The following is a 24,643-nucleotide window of genomic DNA, read 5'->3' on the forward strand; positions in this document are numbered from 1 at the left end:
TTTGACTCCAGCTGCGGTTCCGGTTCCGGTCTGATGGGGGCGCTGTTGTGTCGTGCTGAAGCGGAAGTGAACGAAACCCAAACAAATTCACGTGGGGCCACAGAGCGGAGCACGGAGGAACAGACTCGTGGATTTATTTACTTTTTTATTTTTTTATTTTTTTTTACTTTTATTAAACTTTTAAATCTCTAAACTGCAGATTCCCGCGGACATGGACGAAGAGCTCACGGTGAGACGCGGCGCTTTTCTCTTTTTTTTAACGGGTAAACGGCGGGAGTCCGGCGCTACGTGCGGATTTACACTGGGTTTTACGTCACTAAGCCAGACTCCGCTTTCGTTCTTTTACAGTTTAATTTTGAACTGTTGATACTAGAATAAACTTATCATCTAGTTTAAAGATAACTTGATTTCTAATACCATAAACGCATGTGAAATCATTCGGTGCAAGTATATTTAGATGTTGTGTGTATTTTAAGTACATATGTGTCATATTTGTTGCCATGTTCATACAGTTGAATAAAATAAAAGCTAAACCTGTAGATAAGTTATAGCTCATATGTTATTTAGTTTTCTTTTTTCTTTTTTTTTTTAATACTAAGGTCTGGATAGAGATGGTTATTTCCGCTGATTTGCTAAAAGAAAACGAAAAAGTCCAGTCTTTACTTAAATATATAAAAATATTATTGACAGAGAAATTATTTTTACATGAGACACTGCTGCTTTAAATGATGTCCATCCTAATGTTAATGTCATATTGTTTAGTCCTGGATTAGTCCTGGTTTAGTCCTAGTTTAGTCCTGGTTTAGTCCTGGGTTTAGCCTTGGTTTTTGACCTGGTTTAGTCCTAGTTTAGTCCTGGTTTTAGACCTGGTTTAGTCCTGGTTTTAGACCTGGTTTAGTCCTAATTTAGTCCTGGTTTTAGTCCTAGTTTAGTCCTAGTTTAGTACTGGTTTAGTCTTGGTTTAGCCCAAAATGTGAAAACAGGAAAATCCCTCTGTGTAATCCATTTATTTCAACAAAGTAACTGTAATCCAATTACCACTCACTGAAACAGTAACTGTAACTGAATACAGTTACTTATAATTTGTACTCTGATTACTTAACTCCGGTACATGTAATCTGTTACTCCCCAACACTGCCCACGTGTCTCTATTTTTGACCAACCTGATCTAAACCAACAGTAAAAAGAAACATAAACTGTCATTTGTTTCAGTAAAATACAGAAAAGCTGCTTAAAAACGACCAAAACACAAAGAAAATGTGACTAAACTGACTCATAGTTTTTGTCATGATGGTCTCAGCAGAAACGTTTTCCTTAATCACGAACTCGTTTCACAATTTAATTATTACCAACAGGCACAACTGTACAAAAATATGAGGTGTCGCCCTGTATCTGCTCAACCTATATTTGATTAGAATATTATATTATAAACCAAAAGGAGAAATTAAATTTGTCAACTGGGCAAAAGTTTATTTGGTCGAAATGTTTCTTTCTTTTGTCCAGTTTCTTTTGCCGTGGATTCTATCTGAACGACTGAGTGATTTTAAACACATTAGAATATAAAGTTAATTAACTTTGGGGGGAAAAAACGCTCCAAACTCGTGTTGTGAGTAAAATCCTGTGGTTTTTTCTGTGTTTCAGTCGGGATACTCGGAGCCGTGTCCGCGCTGCTCTGAGACGTTCTGGGGAGTCACAGACGATGGACAATTCTTCTGCCAGAACTGCCACAACGTCATCGAGGTGAGCCACAGACGCCCCGGGGCAGACAGGGGCAGACAGGGGCAGACAGGGGCAGACAGGAGCAGACAGGGGCAGACAGACAGACGCATCTCAGTAGTGTTGTCATGATACTACAGTTTGTCTGGCTAAAACGTGGGGAACAAATGACATATTGTGGGAATGAAATAGTAATTTGAGGCCACGATTTAGTATCTTTTTTTTTTTTTTTTTTTTTTTTTTTTGCGCACATCATTCGGCGAGCTCCCTAGTTCTGGTTTTCTAGTCGGCGACCGAAGTAATAAGACAAGTTTCCAATCCACAATAATTAAAATAAATAGAGATGTGCGTGTCTAAAGAGCAATGGGGAAAAACAGACAATAATTATATTTTAAAAAACAAAAAAAAAACAGAAAAACAGTGCATTATAGTGAGGCCCCCAAACTCAAGTTCACCCAGGGCCCGCAAAATGCTGATTCTGCCCCTGCTGATTCTGATCCCACAATGAGAATAAAAACTCTTCCTTTAGACAACAGAATGCGATTTTTCACATTAAATCAAAATACTTTCTTTTCTATTCTAATTTTAATTTACTTAAAATTTTAACTAACATTTCTGTCTGATTAAATCCTTTTAAATGTCGTTTTAAACACTTCAAACTTTCCAGTGTTGATGCTTTGTCCGTATTTAAAAAATGCATAAATGAAAACTGACAGATTTGTTTTCTCAGAGGACGAGAGACGTCGTGGAGGCCGCTGCCCCGGGGATGTCCAGAGTGTCCAGCATCAAGAAGGGCCCCAGAGTCAAGAGAGCAGGTACCAGACCAGGACTAAACCAGGACTAAACCAGGACTAAACCAGGATTAAACCAGGACTAAATCAAGACTAAACCAAGACTAAACCAGAGCAAAACCAGGACTGAACCAGGACTGAACCAGGACTGAACCAGGACTGAACCAGGACTAAACCAGGACTGAACCAGGACTGAACCATCAAGAACTGTTTAATCCAGGAGTGTTAAACTCATTTTGTTCCGGGGTCGTTTCCAACCGACTTTGATCCAAAGTGTCCGGATCAGAAAACTCATGTCATATAAACCCCAAAAATAACAATAAGTTCAAATATTTGTGCAGAGAAACACAAATCTATTACAGAAATCTTTTTGAATTGATGAACTCTTTCTTTTACAAAATATTATAATATTATGAACAACCTGAAACTTTAACAAAAATTTAATTTCAACACAAAGTTTTAACATGAACTTGTATAAACAGGAATAAGTCCATTTTTGTTGTAAAATCCTGCACTCGGCTCCACTTTTCTCATGTTGGACATTTTTCTGATGAGGGTGTCACGGTCAACAGTCAAAACGATCGTCCTTTAAGAGCGTTTGGAAAGAGACAAGTCTTCATTTGTGCTGCTCTGGTGGGAGGGGCCACGTACAGAGACGCTGGAGACGCTGCTGTGATAAACACCACAGAAAATTAACACGATTTTAATAGAAAATATCATTCAAATATTTTAATAGAAAATCAGCAGAGGGCCAGATTAAAGGTCTTGGAGGGCCGGATCTGGCCCCCGGGCCGTATGTTTGACACCCCTGATTTAATCCATAAATGTCTCATTTGTTCTCTTGTGTCTGTGTCATTTGTCTGTTATTTGTGTGTGTTGTGTGTGTGTGTGTGTGTGTGTGTGTGTGTGTGTGTGTGTGTGTGTGTGTGTGTGTGTGTGTGTGTGTGTGTGTGTGTGTGTGTGTGTGTGTGTGTGTGTCTTGTGTGTGTGTGTTGTGTGTGTGTGTGTGTGTGTCTGTGTGTGTGTGTGTGTGTGTGTGTTTGTGTGTGTGTGTGTGTGTGTGTGTGTGTGTGTGTGTGTGTGTGTGTGTGTGTGTGTGTGTGTGTGTGTGTGTGTGTGTGTGTGTGTGTGTGTGTGTCAGAGGGGGGGCGTCAGTGGTTCGTCTGTGAGGGGTTCCAGTTCATTCTGAAGTCTCAGGCTGAAGCTCTGGTGCAGCTCGGAGTCGACCACAAGTTTAAGGTAAAGTTTCTAAAGTCCTGGGTTAATCCTGGTTTAGACCTGGTTTAATCCTGATTTAGTCCTGGTTTTAGTCCTAATTTAGTCCTGGTTTTGCTCTTGTTTAGTCCTGTTTTAGTGCTGGTTTAGCCTTGGTTTAGTCCTGGTTTTGCTCTGGTTTAGTCCTAAATTAGTTCTGGTTTAGTCCTGTTTTAGACCTGGTTTAGTCCTGGTTTTACTCTGGTTTAGTCCTGATTTATTCTTGGTTTAGTCCTGTTTTAGTTCTGTTTTAGACCTGGTTTAGTCCTGTTTTAGTTCTGTTTTAGACCTGGTTTAGTCCTGGTTTTAGTCCTAATTTAGTCCTGGTTTTGCTCTTGTTTAGTCCTGTTTTAGTCCTGGTTTAGTCTTGGTTTAGTCCTGGTTTTGCTCTGGTTTAGTCCTAATTTAGTCCTGGTTTAGTCTTGGTTTAGTCCTGGTTTTGCTCTGGTTTAGTCCTAAATTAGTTCTGGTTTAGTCTTGTTTTAGACCTGGTTTAGACCTGGTTTAGTCCTGGTTTAAACCTGGTTCAGACTTGGTTTAGTCTTGGTTTAGTCCTGGTTTTTGTCCTAATTTAGTCCTGGTTTTGCTCTTGTTTAGTCCTGTTTTAGTCCTGGTTTAGTCTTCATTTAGTCCTTGTTTCATTCCTGGTTCAGTCCTGGTTCAGTCCTGGTTCAGTCCTGGTTTGTTTCTGGTTTCAGGACGAGGTTCTGGTCCGTCTCTGGAGGTTGTATCTGCAGAAGAGTCGTCAGGCGTACACCTACAGGCCCGTGTGCAGCGCCTCCTTCAGGATGGCCTCTGTAATTACACTCACTTTAATGCACATTTATTCTGTTTCATTCACACACGTTTAACACTCAAACCCTGCACATTTACAGTTCTGAGTTCTTCTCTCAAACAGAAAACACTCTGTTCCACCTTGTGATGTCATCATGTGGTGATACAGGAAGTGCTCCACTGTGTTTTTAAACTCCACACACCTTCACTACCTTCACATTTGGATCATTTCAGCCGCTGGAGTCGCCGATTTCTACTGAACTAAACATAAAAACGGGCTGTTCACTTGAAAACTACCACTTCATGACATCACAAGGTGGAACTTTGGAAATGTAGACAGACTAATAATAAAAAAGTTACTCAAACATGTGAATTAAACAAAACGCAACTCCAGCGTAAAGGGGCTGGATTACGGAAAAAGTCATTATCACGATTATTTTGGTCAATATTGAAATCACGATTATTCAAACTATTATTTTTTTAGTTAAACGATGTATTTATTCAGCATTTCTCTCTCAAAAAAACCCCACAAACTTTCAAACTGAAAATAAATTCAGGCTGCAAATATGAACCTTAGAGCAGTGAACATGAATGTATCTAAAATAAACTGTACATCCAGCTGTTCTACAAGCTCTATATAAAAAAAATAAAATAAATATACTTATTTATATCCAAAATATCCCAAAATAAACTAGGACTTTAGAACCGTGTCCTGCTCAAACACGACTGAACGGAACTGAGCCACAGCCCGACGACGTCATCACGCGGCGCTGTTTGTTTACACGTGGCAGCAGAGTGTTTTATGTTTTAGAGGAGAAAATAAGTCCAGCGGCAGAAACATGTGTTAAATAGTGAGACAGATGTGAGTCCTGCTGCAAAACTCTCCTCTGAGTTTATGGAGATGATCAGAACCGTAACTCCACATCACTCACAGAGCACAGGGCTACGGAAGCCGAGAGGGTCACAACAAACGCAAACGCCGCAACAAATACAAATGCAACAACACGACAAAAAGCCACAACACGACAAAAAGCCACAACACACCAAAAAAAACCACAACGGAAATGACCACGGGACTCTATTTTAATGCAAACGCCGCAACAAATACAAACGCCACAACACATCAAAAAGCCACAACACATCAAAAAGCCACAACACATCAAAAAGCCACAACACAAAAAAAAAGCCACAACACATTAAAAAAACAAAGCCACAACACATCAAAAAGCCACAACACATCGCCACAACACACTCAAAAAGCCACAACACATGTGGTCACTTCTGTTGTGGCTTTTTAATGTGTTGCGGCATTTGCGTTTGTGTTGTGGCATTTGCATTCAAATAGAGTCCCGCGGTCATTTCCGTTGTGGCTTTTTTTGGTGTGTTGTGGCTTTTGCGTTTGTGTCGTCGCATTTGTATTTGTTGCGGCGTTTGCGTTTGTTGTGGCCCCTCTCGGCTTCCTTATAGGGCACCACGTGAATCCTCATAAAACTACGGTCGTCGTGCCTCAGTTATCACTTTCGCCGGCACATAATAGTTTCAACTCGATTTTATGAGTTTGGAGGTCGTTTGACACACAAATCGAAATCACGACTTAACTCCAGATCTGTTTTTGAGGAGGGAGCAACATTCGAACATGACCTAAAGCTCACAGGAGTCACTTTTACGTGATATTGGACCTTTTAAGTTAAATTCTTTTTTCTGGTTCTGTTTGTTCCTCTGAGTCAGGCCAGCTCGGACTCAGAGGGCGGTCCGGACTCAGGATCTGGTCTGGACTCGGTGTCAGGTCTGGACTCTGGGTCTGAACTGGACTGCAGGTCCGTAGCGGGATCTCAGATCTACAGCCAGGACTCTGACGGGTCTCAGGTCAGCGCAGTCGGGTCAACGGCCTCTGGCAGGGGTAAGAGCACACGGGAGGGCACCTGACACACACGGGGAGGGCACCTGACGCACGGGGAGGGCACCTGACACACACGGGGAGGCACCTGACGCACGGGGAGGGCACCTGACGCACGGGGAGGGCACCTGACGCACGGGGAGGGCATCTGACACACGGGGAGGGCATCTGACACACACGGGGAGGGACATGTTACGGTGTTTGGAGGAAATGTTGTGCCCCTAACTCTCTGATTGATTCGTTTGGGTTCTGAAGCTCTCTGATTGGTCCGTTTGTGTTCTGAAGCTCTCTGATTGGTCCAATTGTGTTCTGGACTCTCTGATTGGTCCATTTGAGTTCTGGACCTCTCTGTTTGGTCTGTTTGTGTCCTCGAGCTCTCTGATTGGTCCGTATTTATTCTAGAGCTCTCTGATTGGTCGGTTTGTGTTTTCCAGCGCTCTGATTGGTCGGTTTGTATTTTCCAGCGCTCTCTGATTGGTCGGTTTATTTTTTAGAGCTCTCTGATTGGTCCATTTGAGTTCTGGACCTCTCTGATTGCTCCGTTTGTGTTCTAAAGCTCTCTGATTGGTCGGTTTGTATTTTCCAGCGCCCTCTGATTGGTCGGTGGGCTCGTTGGACAGCGAGGCGTTCGTGTCTCAGTCGGGGAGGAGGAGGAGGGGGCAGATGTCCATGAAAAAGACTCTGGCTCTGCTCTACGTGGCTCTGGTCTGGAGTCGACAGCAGCTCACGCTCACCGACCTGCTGAGGTAAAGACACACACACACAAACACACACACACACAAACACACACGAGCGCTCGCCTTTCCACAGCTCTCACTCGGGACAGAACTCTACTTTACATTTTAAAGAGGAGGTGTGTGACTTCTCTGGGGTTTTAATGTCACATATTTAGATCACCTAATTCCTTTTATTGTTTTGAAAATACTATATTCAACCCTTTGCTCCCTGTGCTGAGTAGCTCCCCCTTCAGAGCACTATCACCGTACAATCAGCGTGCGTCCCGATAATAAAAATACTGCACATCACATCAGGTTTGTCAAGTCGCTGTGTACAGTTTTGCATTATTATTTTTATTTTTATAATTATTATTTCAGTTTTTATAATAATTATTATTAGCATTTATTATTATTATTATTATTATTTATTTTTTTTAATGTATTTTTATTGGTTTTATTTATTTATTGCTATTCTTTGATTTTGCTCTTATTTTATTTTATTGGTTTTATTATTTTAAGACTAGTATGATTATTTATTTTATTTTGTATATTTATTTTATTATTGCTGTTATTATTATGTATTTGTGTAGGACTTTGGAAACTGTTTGTGAAATGTGCGACAGAAAAGTGGATTGGATTGGAGAGTTGTCGTGTGGGAGTATGTGGGACGTAGGCTTGTGGGCGGAGCCTCGTACAGACTCGTACTGCCGCGAACCGTAGAGGCCTGTTCATACTTCATAACAAGAAAGTTTGTTTGGGCTCCGACATTTCGTACTTCAAAAGATGTTCTACTGGCGAACTGCCCCGCCCCCTCGCTCTAGCTCCGCCCCCCTCACTCTATACTGAGGGTGTTTCTTTTGTTTTTCTCCAGCCCGACCGCTTTTTTTTGTGTGTGTGACTTCTGCAAACTTGTCACCGAGGTTACACGATTATTACTTTTTTTTTACACCGCTTTTCGTCCGAGCCTAAATTGTTTACGATCTCCATCCGTGATTTTCTTGCCACGTGGCGTCTTTATCGTCATCGAGCGTCGTGTCGTACAGATGTTTGTATTGTCTCAACTCAACTTTTTTTTTTTTTTTTTCCTTGCTCCGCACTGGCGAGGAAACGGATAAACCACGCCCACATAAACAACCAATCAGAGCCAAGATGTGGGACGAAGTTGTGCTCAGTTGAGGCGTCAAGAACAAACCACAAGAACCAACCGGAGCTGGACCAACAAAACGACGACATTTTGATCATCCAGCTCTGGGTGCAAAAACAAAGTTCTTATGAAGTATGAATAGACTTTTAGGAGGGATTGAATAAGGCCTAGAGAGATCACTAAATGATTCAGACATGTATTTATGACTCGAAAACATCTTCAGGCGGGTTTTTGATGAGGAACAACGTTAGAACATGAGAGAAATATCCAGAAAATCACTTTAACAGAACACCTCGTCTTAAAGTTTGTTTCTGTTTCTGGTTTCTCATTTGTTTTTGTTTTTTTTTGCTTTTTCTTTCTGTTTTTCTGTTTTGTTTTTCTTCAGTCTGGTGGAGCAGGGCCTGGTGCCGTACCTCAACGCCTACGAATGTTTCCCCGAAGAAATGAAACTCAACAACAGAGACGGCCTCATCTTCAGAGTCCTGGTCTGAGCCGCGAGAGTCCTGATTTAGTCCTGGTTTAGTCCTGGTTTAGACCTGGTTTAGACCTGCTTTAGTCCCTATTTGGTCCTGCTTTAGTTCTGCTCTAGTACTTGGCGTAGTCCAGCTTTAGATCTGGTTTAGTCCCTGATTTAGTTCTGGTTTACTCTTGGTTTTGTCCTGGTTTAGACCTGGTCTAGTTCCTTGTTTAGACCTGGTTTAGTCCTTGGTTTAGTCCTGGTTTTAGTCCTGGTTTAGACCTGGTTTAGTCCTTGGTTTAGTACTTGGTTTAGTCCTGGTTTAGTCCTTGGTTTAGACCTGGTTTAGACCTGGTTTAGACCTGGTTTAGTCCTTGGTTTAGTCCTGGTTTAGTCCTGGTTTTGACCTGGTTTAGACCTGGTTTAGTCCTGGTTTAGACCTGGTTTAGACCTGGTTTAGTCCTTGGTTTTAGACCTGGTTTAGTCCTGGTTTAGACCTGGTTTAGACCTGGTTTAGACTTGGTTTAGACCTGGTTTAGACCTGGTTTAGTCCTGGTTTAGACCTGGTTTAGTCCTGGTTTAGACCTGGTTTAGACCTGGTTTAGTCCTTGGTTTAGACCTGGTTTAGTCCTGGTTTAGACCTGGTTTAGACCTGGTTTAGACTTGGTTTAGACCTGGTTTAGACCTGGTTTAGTCCTGGTTTAGTCCTGGTTTAGACCTGGTTTAGACCTGGTTTAGACCTTGGTTTAGACCTGTTTAGACCTGGTTTAGACCTGGTTTAGTCCTGGTTTAGACCTGGTTTAGTCCTGGGTTTAGACCTGGTTTAGACCTGGTTTAGACCTGGTTTAGTCCTTGGTTTAGTCCTTGGTTTAGTCCTTGGTTTAGACCTGGTTTAGACCTGGTTTAGACCTGGTTTAGACCTGGTTTAGTCCTTGGTTTAGTCCTTGGTTTAGACCTGGTTTAGTCCTTGGTTTAGACCTGGTTTAGACCTGGTTTAGACCTGGTTTTGACCTGGTTTAGACCTGGTTTAGTCCTGGTTTAGACCTGGTTTAGTCCTGGTTTAGACCTGGTTTAGACCTGGTTTAGTCCTGGTTTAGTCCTTGGTTTAGACCTGGTTTAGACCTGGTTTAGACCTGGTTTACCTGGTTTAGACTGGTTTAGCTGGTTTAGACCTGGTTTAGACCTGGTTTAGACCTGGTTTAGACCTGGTTTAGTCCTTGGTTTAGACCTGGTTTAGACCTGGTTTAGACCTGGTTTAGACCTGGTTTAGTCCTTGGTTTAGACCTGGTTTAGTCCTTGGTTTAGACCTGGTTTAGACCTGGTTTAGACCTGGTTTTGTCCTGATCTCTTTTCAGTCCATCCCGTCTTACTCTGTGATTCACTCCGAGTCCAAAAAACTGGTCAGTTTCCTTCAGCTTCCAGCTTTTCCTCCGATCACCTCCCAGAGTCTCCTGCACCCGCTGAACCTGAGCCGCAGATACATGACGGAGCTCAACCTGCCAGGTACGACCCTCTGACCCTCTGACCCCCTCTGACCCTCCTCTGACCCTCCTCTGACCCTCCTCTGACCCTCCTCTGACCCTCTGACCCTCCTCTGACCCTCCTCTGACCCTCCGACCCTCCAACCCTCCTCTGACCCTCCTCTGCTCCTCCCTCCCTGACCCTCTGACCCTCCTCTGACCCTCCTCTGACCCTCCCTCCCTGACCCTCTGACCCTCTGACCCCTCCTCTGACCCTCCTCTGACCCTCCTCTGACCACCCTCCTCTGACCCTCCTCTGACCCTCTCTGACCCTCTGCTCTGACTCCTCTGACCCTCCTCTGACCCTCCTCTGACCCCCTCCTCTGACCCTCCTCTGACCCCTCTCCCTCTCTCTGACCCTCCTCTGACCCTCTCTGACCCTCCTCTGCTCCTCTGACCCTCTGACTCTGACCCTCCTCTGACCCTCTGATCCTCCTCTGACCCTCCTCTGACCCTCTGACCCCCTCTGACCCCCTCTGACCCCCTGCTCCTCTGACCCTCCCTCCGACCCTCCTCTGACCCTCCTCTGACCCTCTGACCTTCTCCTCTGACCCTCTGACCTTCTCCTCGTCTGTCGTTCTTCTTCTTCAGATGAAATGTCCAAGTGGGTGGAGTCGGTTCTGGACCAGGCCGACCTCATGACCTCCAGCTGTTTGACCTTTGACCCCAGTCGTCGTCCTAAGCCCCGCCTTCCTCATTACGAGCTGCTGGCCGCCGCCGCCATCGTCGTCGCCATGAAGCTCCTGTTCGGACTCGACGACAAAACCGAGTGGTACTTTTACTTTGGTTTAGTCCTGGTTCAGTTCTGGTTTAGACCTGGTTTAGACCTGGTTTAGTCCTGGTTTAGTCCTGGTTTAGTCCTGGTTTAGACCTGGTTTAGTCCTGGTTTAGTCCTGGTTTAGTCCTGGTTTAGACCTGGTTTAGTCTTAGTTTAGTCCTGGTTTAGTCCTGGTTTAGACCTGGTTTAGACCTGGTTTAGTCCTGGTTTAGTCTTAGTTTAGTCCTGGTTTAGTTCTGGTTTAGTCCTGGTTCAGTCCTGGTTTAGTCTTAGTTTAGTCCTGGTTTAGTTCTGGTTTAGACCTGGTTTAGTCTTAGTTTAGTCCTGGTTTAGTCTTAGTTTAGTCCTGGTTTAGTCCTGGTTCAGTCCTGGTTTAGTCTTAGTTTAGTCCTGGTTTAGTTCTGGTTTAGTCCTGGTTTAGTCCTGGTTTAGACCTGGTTTAGACCTGGTTTAGTTCTGGTTTAGTCCTGGTTTAGACCTGGTTTAGTCCTGGTTTAGTCCTAGTTTAGTCCTGGTTTAATCCTGGTTTAGTTCTGGTTTAGTCCCGGTTTAATCCTGGTTTAGTTCTGGTTTAGTCCTGGTTTAGTTCTGGTTTAGTCCTGGTTTAGTTCTGGTTTAGTCCTGGTTTAGTCCTGGTTTAGTCCTGGTTTAGTCCTGGTTTAGTCCTGGTTTAGTCCTGGTTTAGTTCTGGTTTAGTTCTGGTTTAGTCCCTTTTTAATCCTGGTTTAGTTCTGGTTTAGTCCTGGTTTAGACCTGGTTTAGTCCTGGTTTAGTCCTGGTTTAGTCCTGGTTTAGTCCTGGTTCAGTCCTGGTTTAGTCTTAGTTTAGTCCTGGTTTAGTTCTGGTTTAATCCTCTTGTATAATCTTCTCTTTGTTTCAGGGAGTTGTCTTCTGAAGCCTCCTCAGATGAATCAGGTCTGATTTATATATTTTTTTAAATATTTATACCAAACATTTTTTTAAAATTTTATATTTAAATGTATATGAAATGTTTCAGGAGACGTGTTCAGTGTGAGGAGGTGGTATCGTCTGCTGCAGGCGGCTCTGCTCCGGAGCCACAGGAGGAGACTCCACCTCAAAGCCCAGTCAGTCCTGATTCAGTCCTGATTCAGTCCTGATTCAGTCCTCATGTAGTCCTGCTTTATAGTCCTGGTTTAGTTCTGATTCAGTCCTGTTTTAGTCCTGTTTTAGTCCTGGTTTAGTCCTGATTCAGTCCTGTTTTAGTCCTGGTTTAGTCCTGGCTTAGTCCTGATTCAGTCCTTGTTTAGTCCTGATTCAGTCCTTGTTTAGTCCTGGTTTAGTCCTGGTTTAGTCCTGATTCAGTCCTTGTTTAGTCCCGGTTTAGTCCTGGTTTAGTCCTGGTTCACTTTTGTCACTCTGACTTAATCTTTTCTAATTGTTTTGTTCACAGGAAGCAGTGGGTCCCAAAGAATCCGTTTTATTTCACTCATAAAGAAAAGATCGTGGCTCTGAAACGCAGACGTGAGTTTAGAAACACTGATCACTAATCAATACTAAAAAGACCTGGTTTAGACCTTGGTTTAATCCTGCTTTTTAGTCCTGTTTTAGTCCTGTTTTAGTCCAGGACGAGCGAGTCTCACGCTCTGCTCTCATTGGTCGTTTCAGGAGTGTCCGTGCAGCTCACTTCCTGTTTCAAACGCCTCTCGTCCGATCGTGACAGCGACACCCACAGGTGAGAACGAGACACTGACACATTATTTTATTATTTATCTGACACATTATTTTATTATTTATCTGACTTATTATTTTATTATTTATCTGACTTTTTTTTTTTATCTAACACATATTATTTTTTTATCTCACATATATATATATTTTTTTATCTCACATATATATATTTTTTTTTATCTCACATATATATATATATATATATTTTTTTATCTCACATATATTATTTTTTATTTCACATATATATATTTTTTTATCTCACGTATATTATTTTTTATTACATATATTATTTTTTTATCTCACATATATATATATTTTTTTATATTTTCACATATATTATTATTTTTTTTATCTCACATATATATATATATATTTATTATCTTTTATCTCATATATTATTTTTTAAAAATCTCACATATATATATATTTTTTTATCTCACATATATATATATTTTTTTCTCACATATACTATTTTTTATTTCACATATATTTATTTTTTTTTTATCTCACATATATTATTTTTTATCTTACTTATATATATTATTTTTTTTATCTCACATATATAATTTTTTTATCTCACATATATTTTTTTTTATCTCACATATATAGTTTTTTTTATCTCACATATATATATATATATATTTTTTTTTTTCTCACATATACTATTTTTTATTTCACATATATATATTTTTTTGATCTCACATATATTATTTTTTATCTTACATATATTATTTTTTTATCTCACATATATATTTTTTTTAATCTCACATATATATTTTTTATTTCACATATATATATATATATATTTTTTTTGATCTCACATATATTATTTTTTATCTTACATATATTATTTTTTTTATCTCACATACATTATTTTTTTATCTCACATATTTTTTTATTTATTTAAAATCAGGTTTGCGTCTCTTCAGGCTCCAGACTGAACGTGGATTTATTCTGTAAAAAACACACAGGGACATAAAACCCCCGGAGACTTTTGTTGTTGTTGTTGTTACTTTTGTTGCGTTTGTTTTGTTTTTCAGTGCGGCTCAGAGGGGCGGGGCCTGCACCTCTCACTTCCTGTGGGGGCGGGGTCTTGATGCGGATGGGCGGAGCATGCGTCACATGACCCTGAAGGGCGGGGCCAGGATCTCAGCGGCCAGTCAGCTTTCAGACGAGAGCTACTGGCACGCCCCCTTCACGGACTGTCGGTAAGTCCTGGTTTAGACCTGGTTTAGACCTGGTTTAGACCTGCTTTAAACCTGCTTTAGTCCGAGTCTTAATTCCGTTCTGGTCTCTGGTTTAACCCTGGTGCAAAACTAGTCCAGTCCCAGTCTAACCTTGGTCTAACCCTGTTTCTGGTTCCTTGTCTGGACTCTCTTCTAACCCTGGTCCGGTCTCTAGTCTCTGGTCTCTGGCCTTTGGTCTGTGGTCTGGTCTGTGGTCTCTGGTCTGTGGTCTTTGGTCTGGTCTTTGGTCTAACCCCGGTCTCTGGTCTCTGTCCCAGGAGGCACCTGTGGTCTCTCCGGGCCGACGTTCCTCGGATGTTCCTCTGGCTCCTCGACCTTTTCTGCTTCGTGCTCCAGCTGAAGTGGGACGTTTTGTTTCAGGCCGTGTCGACGTTGGAGCGAATCCTTTTCAAAAGCCAAAACCCACGGAGCCGGAAAAATCTCAAACGACGACAGAAAAACACAGAAACGCGGGAAAGCCCTGAAAAACCAAAAAGCCCCGAAACACGAAAAACCCCGGAAAGACGGAAAAATCCCACACGACTGAAAAGCCCCGAAACACCGACAAAGAGACTCTTGAGACGCTGCAGGGCCGAGCGTGAAGAGGGAACGCTCTGAATATTCCACGGATACACGGACTTTTCAAACTTTTCTGGGAATAAAGAATGTAAAGATTTTTAATTTTATTTATTTTTTTAATTTACGGTCGTACAAATGAATAATAATGTTTATGACGGCGCAAAAGTTTATTGTTTTATGATCGAACAAAATAAACCTCAATGACAATGAAAAAAATGTTAAGGATTTTTAAATTTTCTTACTAACTACTTACGAACTAATAATGATGATAAAGACGGCACAAAATTTTATTGTTTCTGATCATATCAAAATAAAAATTCATGTTAAAATGTAAAATAAAATCATGTTTTTAGTTCACGGTCGTGTTTTATTTGTGAGGACTGTGGATCTTCGAGGTATTTCCGTAAGATTTTATTTTTCTGTTGTTTTTTGAAGTTAGTAGAAGCTTTGATATGTTCGTCTAAACTCTTCCATAAATCTGCTCCACGTCTGTAACAGATTTTACTTTTGAAAGTTGTTCCAGAGAATTGTTTTTTAGAATTCATTTGACGCTCAGGTTGTGTTTGGATTCTGGGAGCTACAGATGAACACAGCTGCAAGGAAAACTATGTGGGATGACTTGGATTTCTGCATAAGTTGGGCATGAGGCTTTGACGTTGATGTCCTCCACGGTGTCCTTCCATAAACTCCATTATTGTTTTTTTTATTCTAGATCTGTCAACAAAAATGTGTGTTTGCAAGTCTTTATCTGAAACTCCTGGATTCCTCCTCACCTCATTGAACGTTCTGCTCTGTGCTCTTGCTGTCGACTTTACAGGACGACCGCGCCACAGGGAGCAGCAGCAGTGTTAGACTTTCTCTATTTGTAGACGGTCTGCGTTACTGTAGACCCGTCAACGCCTCAGACCCGTGAACATCGAGACTTTCAGAAACACTTTTGTGTCCCTTTCCAGCTTCTTCTTGAGAACAACTTTCTCAAAAGTCGTGTGAGTTTTTCTAGGGCAGCGCAGCTTTAACCAACACCTGCAAACTCATCACATTCACTGGACTCCAGGTCGGCGGAGCCCGGGCTCCCAGCAGCTCTTGGAGAAGTCATTAGACTAGAGCACAGGTGTCAAACATACAGCCCGGGGGCCAGATCCGGCCCTCCAAGACCTTTAATGTGGCCCTCGGCTGATTTTCTACTAAAATATTTTAATTATATTTCTTATTAAAATAATTTGTAATTGGTAATTTTCTGTGGTGTTTATCACAGCAGCGTCTCCAGCGTCTCTGTACGTGGCCCCTCCCACCAGAGCAGCACAAATGAAGACTTGTCTCTTTCCAAACGCTCTTAAAGGACGATCGTTTTGACTGTTGACCGTGACACCCTCATCAGAAAAATGTCCAACATGAGAAAAGTGGAGCCGAGTGCAGGATTTTACAACAAAAATGGACTTATTCCTGTTTACAGACAAGTTCATGTTAAAACTTTGTGTTGAAATTTTATTTTTCGTAAAGTTTCAGGTTGTTCATAATATTATAATATTTTGTAAAAAAAAAAAAGTTCATCAATTAAAAAAGATTTCTGTAATAGATTTGTGTTTCTCTGCACAAATATTTGAACTTATTGTTATTTTTGGGGTTTATATGACATGAGTTTTCTGATCCAGACACTTTGGATCAAAGTCGGTTGGATTCGGCCCCCGGACCAAAATGAGTTTGACTCTCCTGGACTAGAGGATCAAGTGCTTTTTCCACCCTGCACTGTGAGCTTTTACGTGTTGTATTCAATGAAAAATTTAAAACATAATTTTTGTGCAGTATTAGTTAAAGCAGAATGTGTTTGTCAATTTTTGTGACATGAAGATCAGGAGACATTTTATCCCCAATTTATGCAGAAATAAAGTAATCCCAAAGGGTTCATACTTTTTCTTGTAATTGTAACAAAGGACCAAACATTTTCAATGAAATATGAATATATATTAATAATTACAATTTTGAAATAGCTCATTGTCATTAAAATAAGACTCTAAAGCTCACGCTGGTGATGATTAAAACTAGATCATTTATAATTAAGTTTATAAATCCTTTAAATCATAACTGAACAGATATTTTAGTTTAAATAAGACAGAAAATTAACGATTGAACGGTTTTGTTTAAACTCCCTCTGGTGGTCAAACTGATAGAATGACAAGTGCGTTTATGGTTTTGTGCAGTTCATGATTTTAACCACTTGAGGCGCCAAAAACAACTTTCATCACAAATCAGTCACGTTTTACCAAATCTTAACATTTTCAACTGTAAAACTCTAAAAATGTAGATCAGTTGTTCAAAAATAATTAAATAACAAATTAAAATAATGAAATAACTCAGTTTATCATGACGCTCACAGTCAGAATCTCTGTTTTAAAGGTATTTTTGAGCTTTAAAACCACCTGCAATTGAGTAAATGTAAAGTTGAGCTGTTTAATGCCACACCGCGGAACATTCCAGACAGAGCAGTGACTTTTATGTATCGATACTAGGTTTAGGATCTAATTTCCGATACTTTCGACAGCCCTAATCTCCAGTGCAGCAATAAACGAAGAAAAAAAAACGTGAATGAAAAGCGTCCAAACGTTTGACGGGTCAGGAACGAGATCACACGTTTTCAAAGATTCTTTTTGGAGTTTTATGTTCTTCTGGAGTTTGGACGTTAGATTAAAGCTGCACTGTCACTTTTGTGGTGTAGGATCTGGCCGTGTGCTTGGTGACATCAAACTGAAAAAATGTTTTAGACCTTTTAAAAACACGGATTCTTACTGTAAGCAGGGACGCCTCTCCACAGAACTGACCACTGCAAACACTCGCTGGTCCCAATAAATACTGCTTTTCCCTAAATCTTTCACAGTAACAGATAATAAAGTGTCATTAACTCAGAAAAGTTAGTTATGTTGAAGTTGAAATCTGGAGCTTTTATTTTAAAGAAACTGCAGTGAAACGCCTCCTGCTGGTTTAAAAACGACATGACACTCACACTGGAATGAAAAAGTGAAGCCGTATAAAAACATCTGAGAACTGTTCAGGGTTGAATCTTGTACTTTGAGTTTTTTTTACACAAACAAAAGTGAAACAGAAAAGTGGAGTCATGAGTTTTTTATTGTTCTTTTGAACAGAACACAAATAAATATTGATCCCATGAACGTAAACAAGTGAAGTCTGAATCATATACAGCCAAAAGACGAACGGAACTGGACCGGGACCAGGACCGGACTCTGGACTGAGGAGGAGCCGGTCTGGGCCGGGTCCAAACTGTGTCTGGTCTAAACCTGGACTAAACCAGGGGCTATTCTTTCTTCTGAGGGAAAGCGGCCGTCACCAGCTCGTACACCACGTAACCCGCACCTGCAGAGAAAAAAACAAAAAACAACCAAAAAAAACTGTTTAAACAGACGAACCGAGACTAAACATCTGCATCCGACCAAAGCGTTCAGCCTAAAACTCTGAACTCTGTTAACGTTTCTACAAATAAACTCAGTGTCCGAGCTCAGAGCTGCATCAGAGCGTTGTGACGGCGCCCCCTGGAGTTTAACAGAGTCACTCACCCATCACTGTGAGCACCATCGTGGTCCTGTAGAGCAGAGAGTCGGAGCTGCCGCCCTTTAAATGCACCGGCATCCCGTTGTCCTCCTGAAACAAAATACACGTGAGTAAAAAAGTGCAGACGCGAGTAAAAAGTGGCCACAGGAGCTCACACATCACAGTATTTTAGAACAACAAGACACCGATTTATAAAACTGGGCATATAAACTGTAAATAAGCAGAAGACGAGTCGACAGCTGCAGCTGCTCTGGTTTAAACTTTTACACACACGAGATTTTACAGATTCCTGAACTCAAAAACATCACAAACATAAAACTGAACATCGTAAAACCAGAGCAGGTCCTCGGTTTAGTTCTGAAACTCAAACTCTCCTCAGGCTTTACTCTGGTTTAAAATCAGACGAAGACGGAAAAGAAAATGTAAATGATTAACACAAAGAAACACCAGCGGAATTTGAATAAAAACTCTTCAGGTTTTTGTGTTGAGCCAAAATAAAAACCTGCCGTGTGTTGCTCAAAACTCAGCATCTTCTTTTCCTTCAAGTGAAATGAAGTCAGATTTTCTTTTCTCGATGCTTAAAATATAAACTAGAGACGGGCATTTGATGAAATTGTCTTAATCGATCGTCGGAAGAATTAATGATCAATTATCGATTAATCATCAATGTTTTTATATTAAAATGATCATCATTATTATTACTATCTGCACTAATCTGCATCAATAAATTCAACTTTACGACATATAAACATAACGACTCTAGATCCACATCAGCTGTTTGACATTATAATGTGTTTAATTCAGTTTTGTTCAAATCTCACAGAAACAAAACTTAAAACCACATCACTAATTTACATAAACTAAGTGAAGATAAAACTCCAGCTCTTGTGTCGCTGATGTGGTTCAACTTGTGTTGGATTAAAAGACATGACTCAGGTGAATACAGGTCAGTGTGACCAGATTTGTGTTTGTCAAAACCAGGACAGCGTACGGGGGGAGGGGGGCGGGGCCTCGTCATCCACATTGAGCGACTCTCACCTGGAAAAACTTTTTCCCACTGGACACAGAAACATATGTGCTGCTTTATCCACTGTGCACATGGACTCACACTTGTCCCAACGCAACGGAAAGTGTGGAATTTCTTCTACAAATCCTGGTTAAATCCACATTTGTGCTTCGGTTCGTTACAGACTGACCCACTGTTTGTGTCTCGCTCCTTCTGATGCAGAGACACATGTACACACCTGTTTGGTCACGACACACACACATACATTCAGTTTGTCCATTAAAATGAACGGAATCGATGAAATTCTTAATGATCGATTAATCGATTAATCATGCCCATCTCTAGTATAAACGCAGCTTTATTTCACGCTTTTACTTTGGCATTTAAACTGATAAACGATGCACGTGCAGCGAGGACGAGGACGTGGAGGTGGACGTGCGTCAGACGGAGCCGCTGGAATGTGAGAGCTTCGTTTCCACACAGTGTCAGGTTCATAAAGATAGAACTCATGTGACCCGAGCGTCTAAGATTAGTTTAATGTACAGACGCTGTGAGCTCCTGGAGATTAGAAGCTCATCTTTTAAACAAGGTTTTATATTATTACACTAAACTGACTCTTGTGAGATTTAAATGATGTTAGAAAATCGTTTTCTCGTCACAAACAGAACTGGACTTGAGTTTTGTTTCATTCGCACGTGTTTAAAAACTGAAACGCTGCAGATTTAGACAAGAATTCTTCTCAGAAAACACCGTTCCACCTTCCAACGTGAAAGTAAAACAATATTCATGTGCAAAAATAAAAGCAACAAATTAAGATTCTAGAGGATTAAGAGAGTAAAGCAGTTTAGTTTATTTTTTATTTATTTTATTTTTTTACCTGTTCAGCAAAAAATAAAATTCAGCCCAGAGGAAAATTTTACTAGAACAAATTGTCTCCAAAAGCAAAATGAGACAGTCCAAGTTTTCTGACAAATAATGAATTTTTTTTTTGTTTTTTCGTGTTATTTTGAAAAACAAATGAACAAATGATAGACAGATTGAAATAAATAATTATTTTCAATCTATTCACAACTTCTCCTGTAAAAAAGCCATTTCAATAACCAAGTCATAAAATATTTCACACACAGGTGGACGTCTCTTCTGCAAAATCATTTATAGACGCCTCTTTCATTTAGTTTCCTTTATTAGGTTTGATCTACTGTAATTTATATTATTTTATGTTTCCATTCTTGATTTTTCCACTATGTCATGAATGATTGTACGACGGAGTATAAGGGTCAGATAAAAAATAAAAACCATGCTGGCGCTACGAGAATAAAGTCGTAACATTTCGACATTAAAGTCGTAATATTATGAGAATAAAGTCGAAGTCAGAAAAAGTCTTAATTTTATGAGAATAAAGTCGTAGTCAAAATAAAGTGGTAATATTAGGAGAACATCGGCGGCTCGTGGAGAATTTGGAGCATTTTGTAAAGGAGAAGAATCCGTGTATCATTCGTTCATTCGACTGAACAAGGACTGAATCAGGAATAAACCAGGTCCGGAACCAAACCAGAAAGACCAGGATTGAGACCGGGACCAGACCAGGACTGAAAATGGTTTAGTCCTGGTTTAGTCCTGGTTTAAGTCACAGAAATGGGAAATGGCGTTTCTGTGACTTTAAAATGCGATGCAGGGACTATTGTGCTGCACATGACTGAACCGGGACTGAACCGGGACTGAACCGTTTTCAGTCCTGGTCTGTTCCCGGTCTCAATCCTGGTCTTAGTTCTTGTCTGATCCTGGTTTCAGTCTTGGTTCTGGACTCAGTCCTTGTCTAAGTCCTGGTCTCAGTCCCGGTCTGGTCTCGGACCTCGTTTAGTCCTGGTTCAGTCCTGGTTCAGTCCTGGTTCAGTCCTGGTTCAGTCCTGGTTCAGTCCTGGTTCAGTCCGGAGGCGCAAATAATGAAGAAAATTGTTGTTCGTTTTCTTATTTTTGGTTTTATATTGAAAAACAAAGTAGTTCTTCTGACGCATTTTTCACTTTGACTTTGATTTTATTACGACTTTATTCTCATAATATAACAACTTTATTTTAACTTCAACTTTATTCTCGTAAAATTACTTCGACTTTATTCTCATAATATTACGACTTTAATGTTGAAATGTTACGACTTTAATGTCATAGCGCCAGCATGTTTTTTATCTGACCCTTATACTCCGTTGTATGATTGTGAGTGTCTGCGTTATGTGTTTATACTGTAAATGTTGTGTAAATGTGTCATAAATAAATAAGTTTAGGCCCAAAAGTCGCAGTTAGCCCTAAAACCAAATGACATTTCAAGGTGGAACGGAGCATTTTGAGGTCTGGGGATGAAAACAGAATAATTCAGGATCGCACAAACACGTGTACGTGAAAAAAACACATCTGTGGTTTGTTTTTGAAGAGGTAAAAATGAGTTCGCGTTAATAAAACTGTTGGTGGTTTGACTCTGGGGTCATCGTCTCACAGTCACGTCCTCTGATGCAATAATCTCACTGACATGTTTTATTTCAACACGACAACGAAGCAATGGAACAATTTTAAAAGCATAAACTCATCACAGACCAGATACGTGTGATTTTTTTTTTACCTGGAAGAGTTTCTGTTTGTTCGGGACCGGGTTTCCTCGCCGCGCCGCGCTGCTGCTGATGCTCCGCCGAGCCACCGCCTGGAGCGCCTGAAAACACACAAAAACAGCACATTTACAGCGACATTCTGGACTAAACTCACCCGGACCAGGTCACGTCCTCCACACAAACGTCCCGAAAGGAATAAGAGTTAAAAACGAGAGGACGGAAGCGGCGTTAGCTCCCATGCTAAGCTAAATGCTAAGTGGCGGCTTTGGCTCTGACCCCGGTTCTAACTTTAGCTCATTTAAACCACATTTCCGGTGAGACTCGTTCAAAACGTTAAACTCACGGTGTGGCGCGTGTCTCCCGGTGTGATCGAAACGTGTTAAAAGTGAAATAAAAACAGAAACTCACCTGTACGTGTCTGAACATCGCGAACTGTCCTCAAAAGACTTCTGCACAAGGACACCGGAGAACTACACTTCCGCTTCAAAGATTAAAAACTACATTTCCGCTGTAAATGGACTACACTTCCGCTTAAAAAAAAAGTACACTTCCGCTTCACAAAACTACGACGGAGTATAAGGGTCAGATAAAAAAAAAAAACATGCTGGCGCTACGAGAATAAAATCGTAACATTTTGACATTAAAGTCGTAATATTATGAGAATAAAGTCGAAGCCATAAAAAGCCGTAATTTTACGAGAATAAAGTCGTAAACTTACAAGAATAAAGTAGTAATTTTATGAGAATAAAGTCGAAGTTAAAATAAAGTCATAATATTAGGAGAATCATCGGCTGCTCGGAAAGTCTGAACGAGTGGAGAATGGAGAATTTGGAGCATTTTGTAAAGGAGAAGAATCCGTGTATCATTCATTCATTCGACTGAACAAGGACTGAATCAGGACTGAACCAGGACTAAAATAGGACTAAAATAGGGCTGAACCAAAACTAAACCATTATTAAAGTAGAACTAAATCAGGACCAGACCAAGACTAAACCAGGACTAAACTCGAGACTAAATCAGGACTAAACCAGTACTAAACCAAGACTAAACCAGGACTGAACCAGGACTAAACCAGGACTGAACCAGGACTGAACCAGGACTTAACCAGACTAAACCGGAAACTTAACCAAGACTAAACCAAGACTAAATCAGGACTAAACCAGTACTAAACCAGACTAAACCAGGACTGAACCAGGACTAAACCAGGACTTAACCAGGACTAAACCAGGACTAAACCAGAACTTAACCAAGACTAACCACGACTAAACCAGGACTAAACCATGAGGGTGGCCAAATTTGTCTGTTAGTTTAAAAATAAAATAATATAAATTTGATTGTTGGACAGTTATTATTTCCACACAAAAAAAACTTATATTGTACACACATTTAAAGCTACAGTGTGTAACTTTCTGGAGGTGGCATCTCATGATTCTATGGAAGAAGAAAGTTAAAGCCAGACTTCGGAACATTCTCCATGAACATAGACACGTTTTGTACCAGACTGTGTAAGATTATCGTTAAAAGAAAAGTCATTTCCCTGGAAACAAAATGAAAACGAGACACAGGATTCTGACATATTTGACACTTTTAATATTTTCTTGTATTTTTGGTTGAATTCCACGTTTACATTTCAACACGACGTCATATCAAAACAACAATATTCACACACGTTTGTCACATGCAGCAGGTCCGTAAAACGTCACAGGTTTTTACAGCGGCGGAACGTGAAGCAAAAATAATAAAGTTCTGTTCAAAAGTAACAGTTTTAGATTTCTGTTCTTTTACTGAAAGATGAACTTCAGCTTCAGCCGGTCTCAAACTAAAATAAGAATACTTTTACTTTTCAGTCGACAATAGGACTGAACCAGGTTTAAACTAAGACTAAACCAGGTCTAAATTAGGACTAGACTTGGACTAAACCAGGTCTAGACTCGGACTAAACCAAGACTAGAAAACTATAATAAAAATACTTTTACTTTTCAGTCTATAATAGGACTGAACCAGGTCTAAATTAGATCTAGAACTAGGTCTAAACCAGGTCTAAACTAGTACTAAACCAAGACTAGACTAGGACTAAACCAGGTCTAGAAAACTATAATGAAAATACTTTCACTTTTGAGTCTACAATAGAACTGAACCAGGTCTAAACTAGGACTAAACCAGCTCTAGACTTGGACTAAACCAGGGCTAGGTTTGGACTAAATCAGGACTTATTTAGATCTAGAACTAGACTAAACTAGGTTTAAACTAGGACTTAACAGGACTAGTTTGGGACTAAAACAGGTCTAAATTAGATCTAGAACTACTAGACCAAACCAGGTCTCAACTAGGTCTAAACCAGGTCTAAACTAGGACTAAACCAGGGCTAGACTCAGACTGAACCAGGGCTAGGTTTGGACTAATTCAGGACTAAATTAGATCTAGAACAAGACTAAACCAGGTCTAAACTAGGGCTAAACCAGGGCTAGACTTGGACTAAACCAGGTCTAAACCAGGTCTAGACTCAGTGGTGGGCCGTCAGGGCCAGCAAGGCCTTCTCTGCTGGCCTAAACATGCTCAAGAAAAGTAAATTTATGTTATTTTATTTTCATAAATATGTAAACAAAATGATTCTCTATTCTCTGTATTCTTTACGTCATATTATTTCCACTTAGTCGAGTGGCTTCCAATAGTGTTTTTTATGGTAGAGTTTTTAACCAATTATATTTCAGCTAGCTTGTGTTGTCAAGTAAATTAAATTTGCTTGAGACCTTCAGAATAAACAGAGCAGGCCCCTGTGCACTGTAAGTGAACGGGCACAGTCAGGTTGCAATAGCCAATCAGATCTCGATTCTGCGTACCAAGGCTAGCTAGAAGGTCTTACGCTGAACTCGACCCGTGTGCGCGTTCGGTGATTGGATTAGCACTTGCTAGGGCCTGACAAGCGGCAATCTGGAGA

At 40.6% G+C, this 24,643-nt stretch overlaps 2 protein-coding genes across 2 annotated transcripts; one reads left to right on the forward strand and one right to left on the reverse strand.

Moving 5' to 3' along the window:
* Nucleotides 1–12: 12 nt before the first annotated feature.
* Nucleotides 13–14,898, forward strand: taf1b (TATA box binding protein (Tbp)-associated factor, RNA polymerase I, B). The gene is made up of 16 exons (XM_055149802.1): nucleotides 13–229; nucleotides 1,642–1,740; nucleotides 2,447–2,531; nucleotides 3,649–3,746; nucleotides 4,460–4,558; nucleotides 6,264–6,435; nucleotides 7,019–7,178; nucleotides 8,678–8,777; nucleotides 10,105–10,252; nucleotides 10,861–11,041; nucleotides 11,928–11,962; nucleotides 12,045–12,132; nucleotides 12,459–12,529; nucleotides 12,674–12,740; nucleotides 13,777–13,944; nucleotides 14,241–14,898. Exons 1-16 carry the CDS (start codon nucleotides 212–214, stop codon nucleotides 14,578–14,580), a joined length of 1,929 nt encoding a protein of 642 aa, XP_055005777.1. The 5' UTR covers nucleotides 13–211; the 3' UTR covers nucleotides 14,581–14,898.
* Nucleotides 14,899–17,643: 2,745 nt separating this feature from the next.
* Nucleotides 17,644–22,262, reverse strand: LOC110164261 (cytochrome c oxidase subunit 7A2, mitochondrial-like). Its single transcript, XM_020929297.2, has 4 exons — nucleotides 22,114–22,262; nucleotides 21,720–21,806; nucleotides 18,108–18,192; nucleotides 17,644–17,907 (listed from the first exon to the last, which is right to left on the reverse strand). The coding sequence occupies exons 1-4, from the start codon at nucleotides 22,129–22,131 to the stop codon at nucleotides 17,849–17,851; spliced, it is 249 nt and encodes an 82-aa protein (XP_020784956.1). The 5' UTR covers nucleotides 22,132–22,262; the 3' UTR covers nucleotides 17,644–17,848.
* Between the last annotated feature and the right edge of the window lie 2,381 nt (nucleotides 22,263–24,643).

Source organism: Boleophthalmus pectinirostris, unplaced genomic scaffold (assembly GCF_026225935.1).
Source record: "Boleophthalmus pectinirostris isolate CB_2022bp ecotype Guang Dong unplaced genomic scaffold, ASM2622593v1 HiC_scaffold_13, whole genome shotgun sequence".
In the NCBI taxonomy this organism is placed as follows: Eukaryota; Metazoa; Chordata; class Actinopteri; order Gobiiformes; family Gobiidae; genus Boleophthalmus; species Boleophthalmus pectinirostris.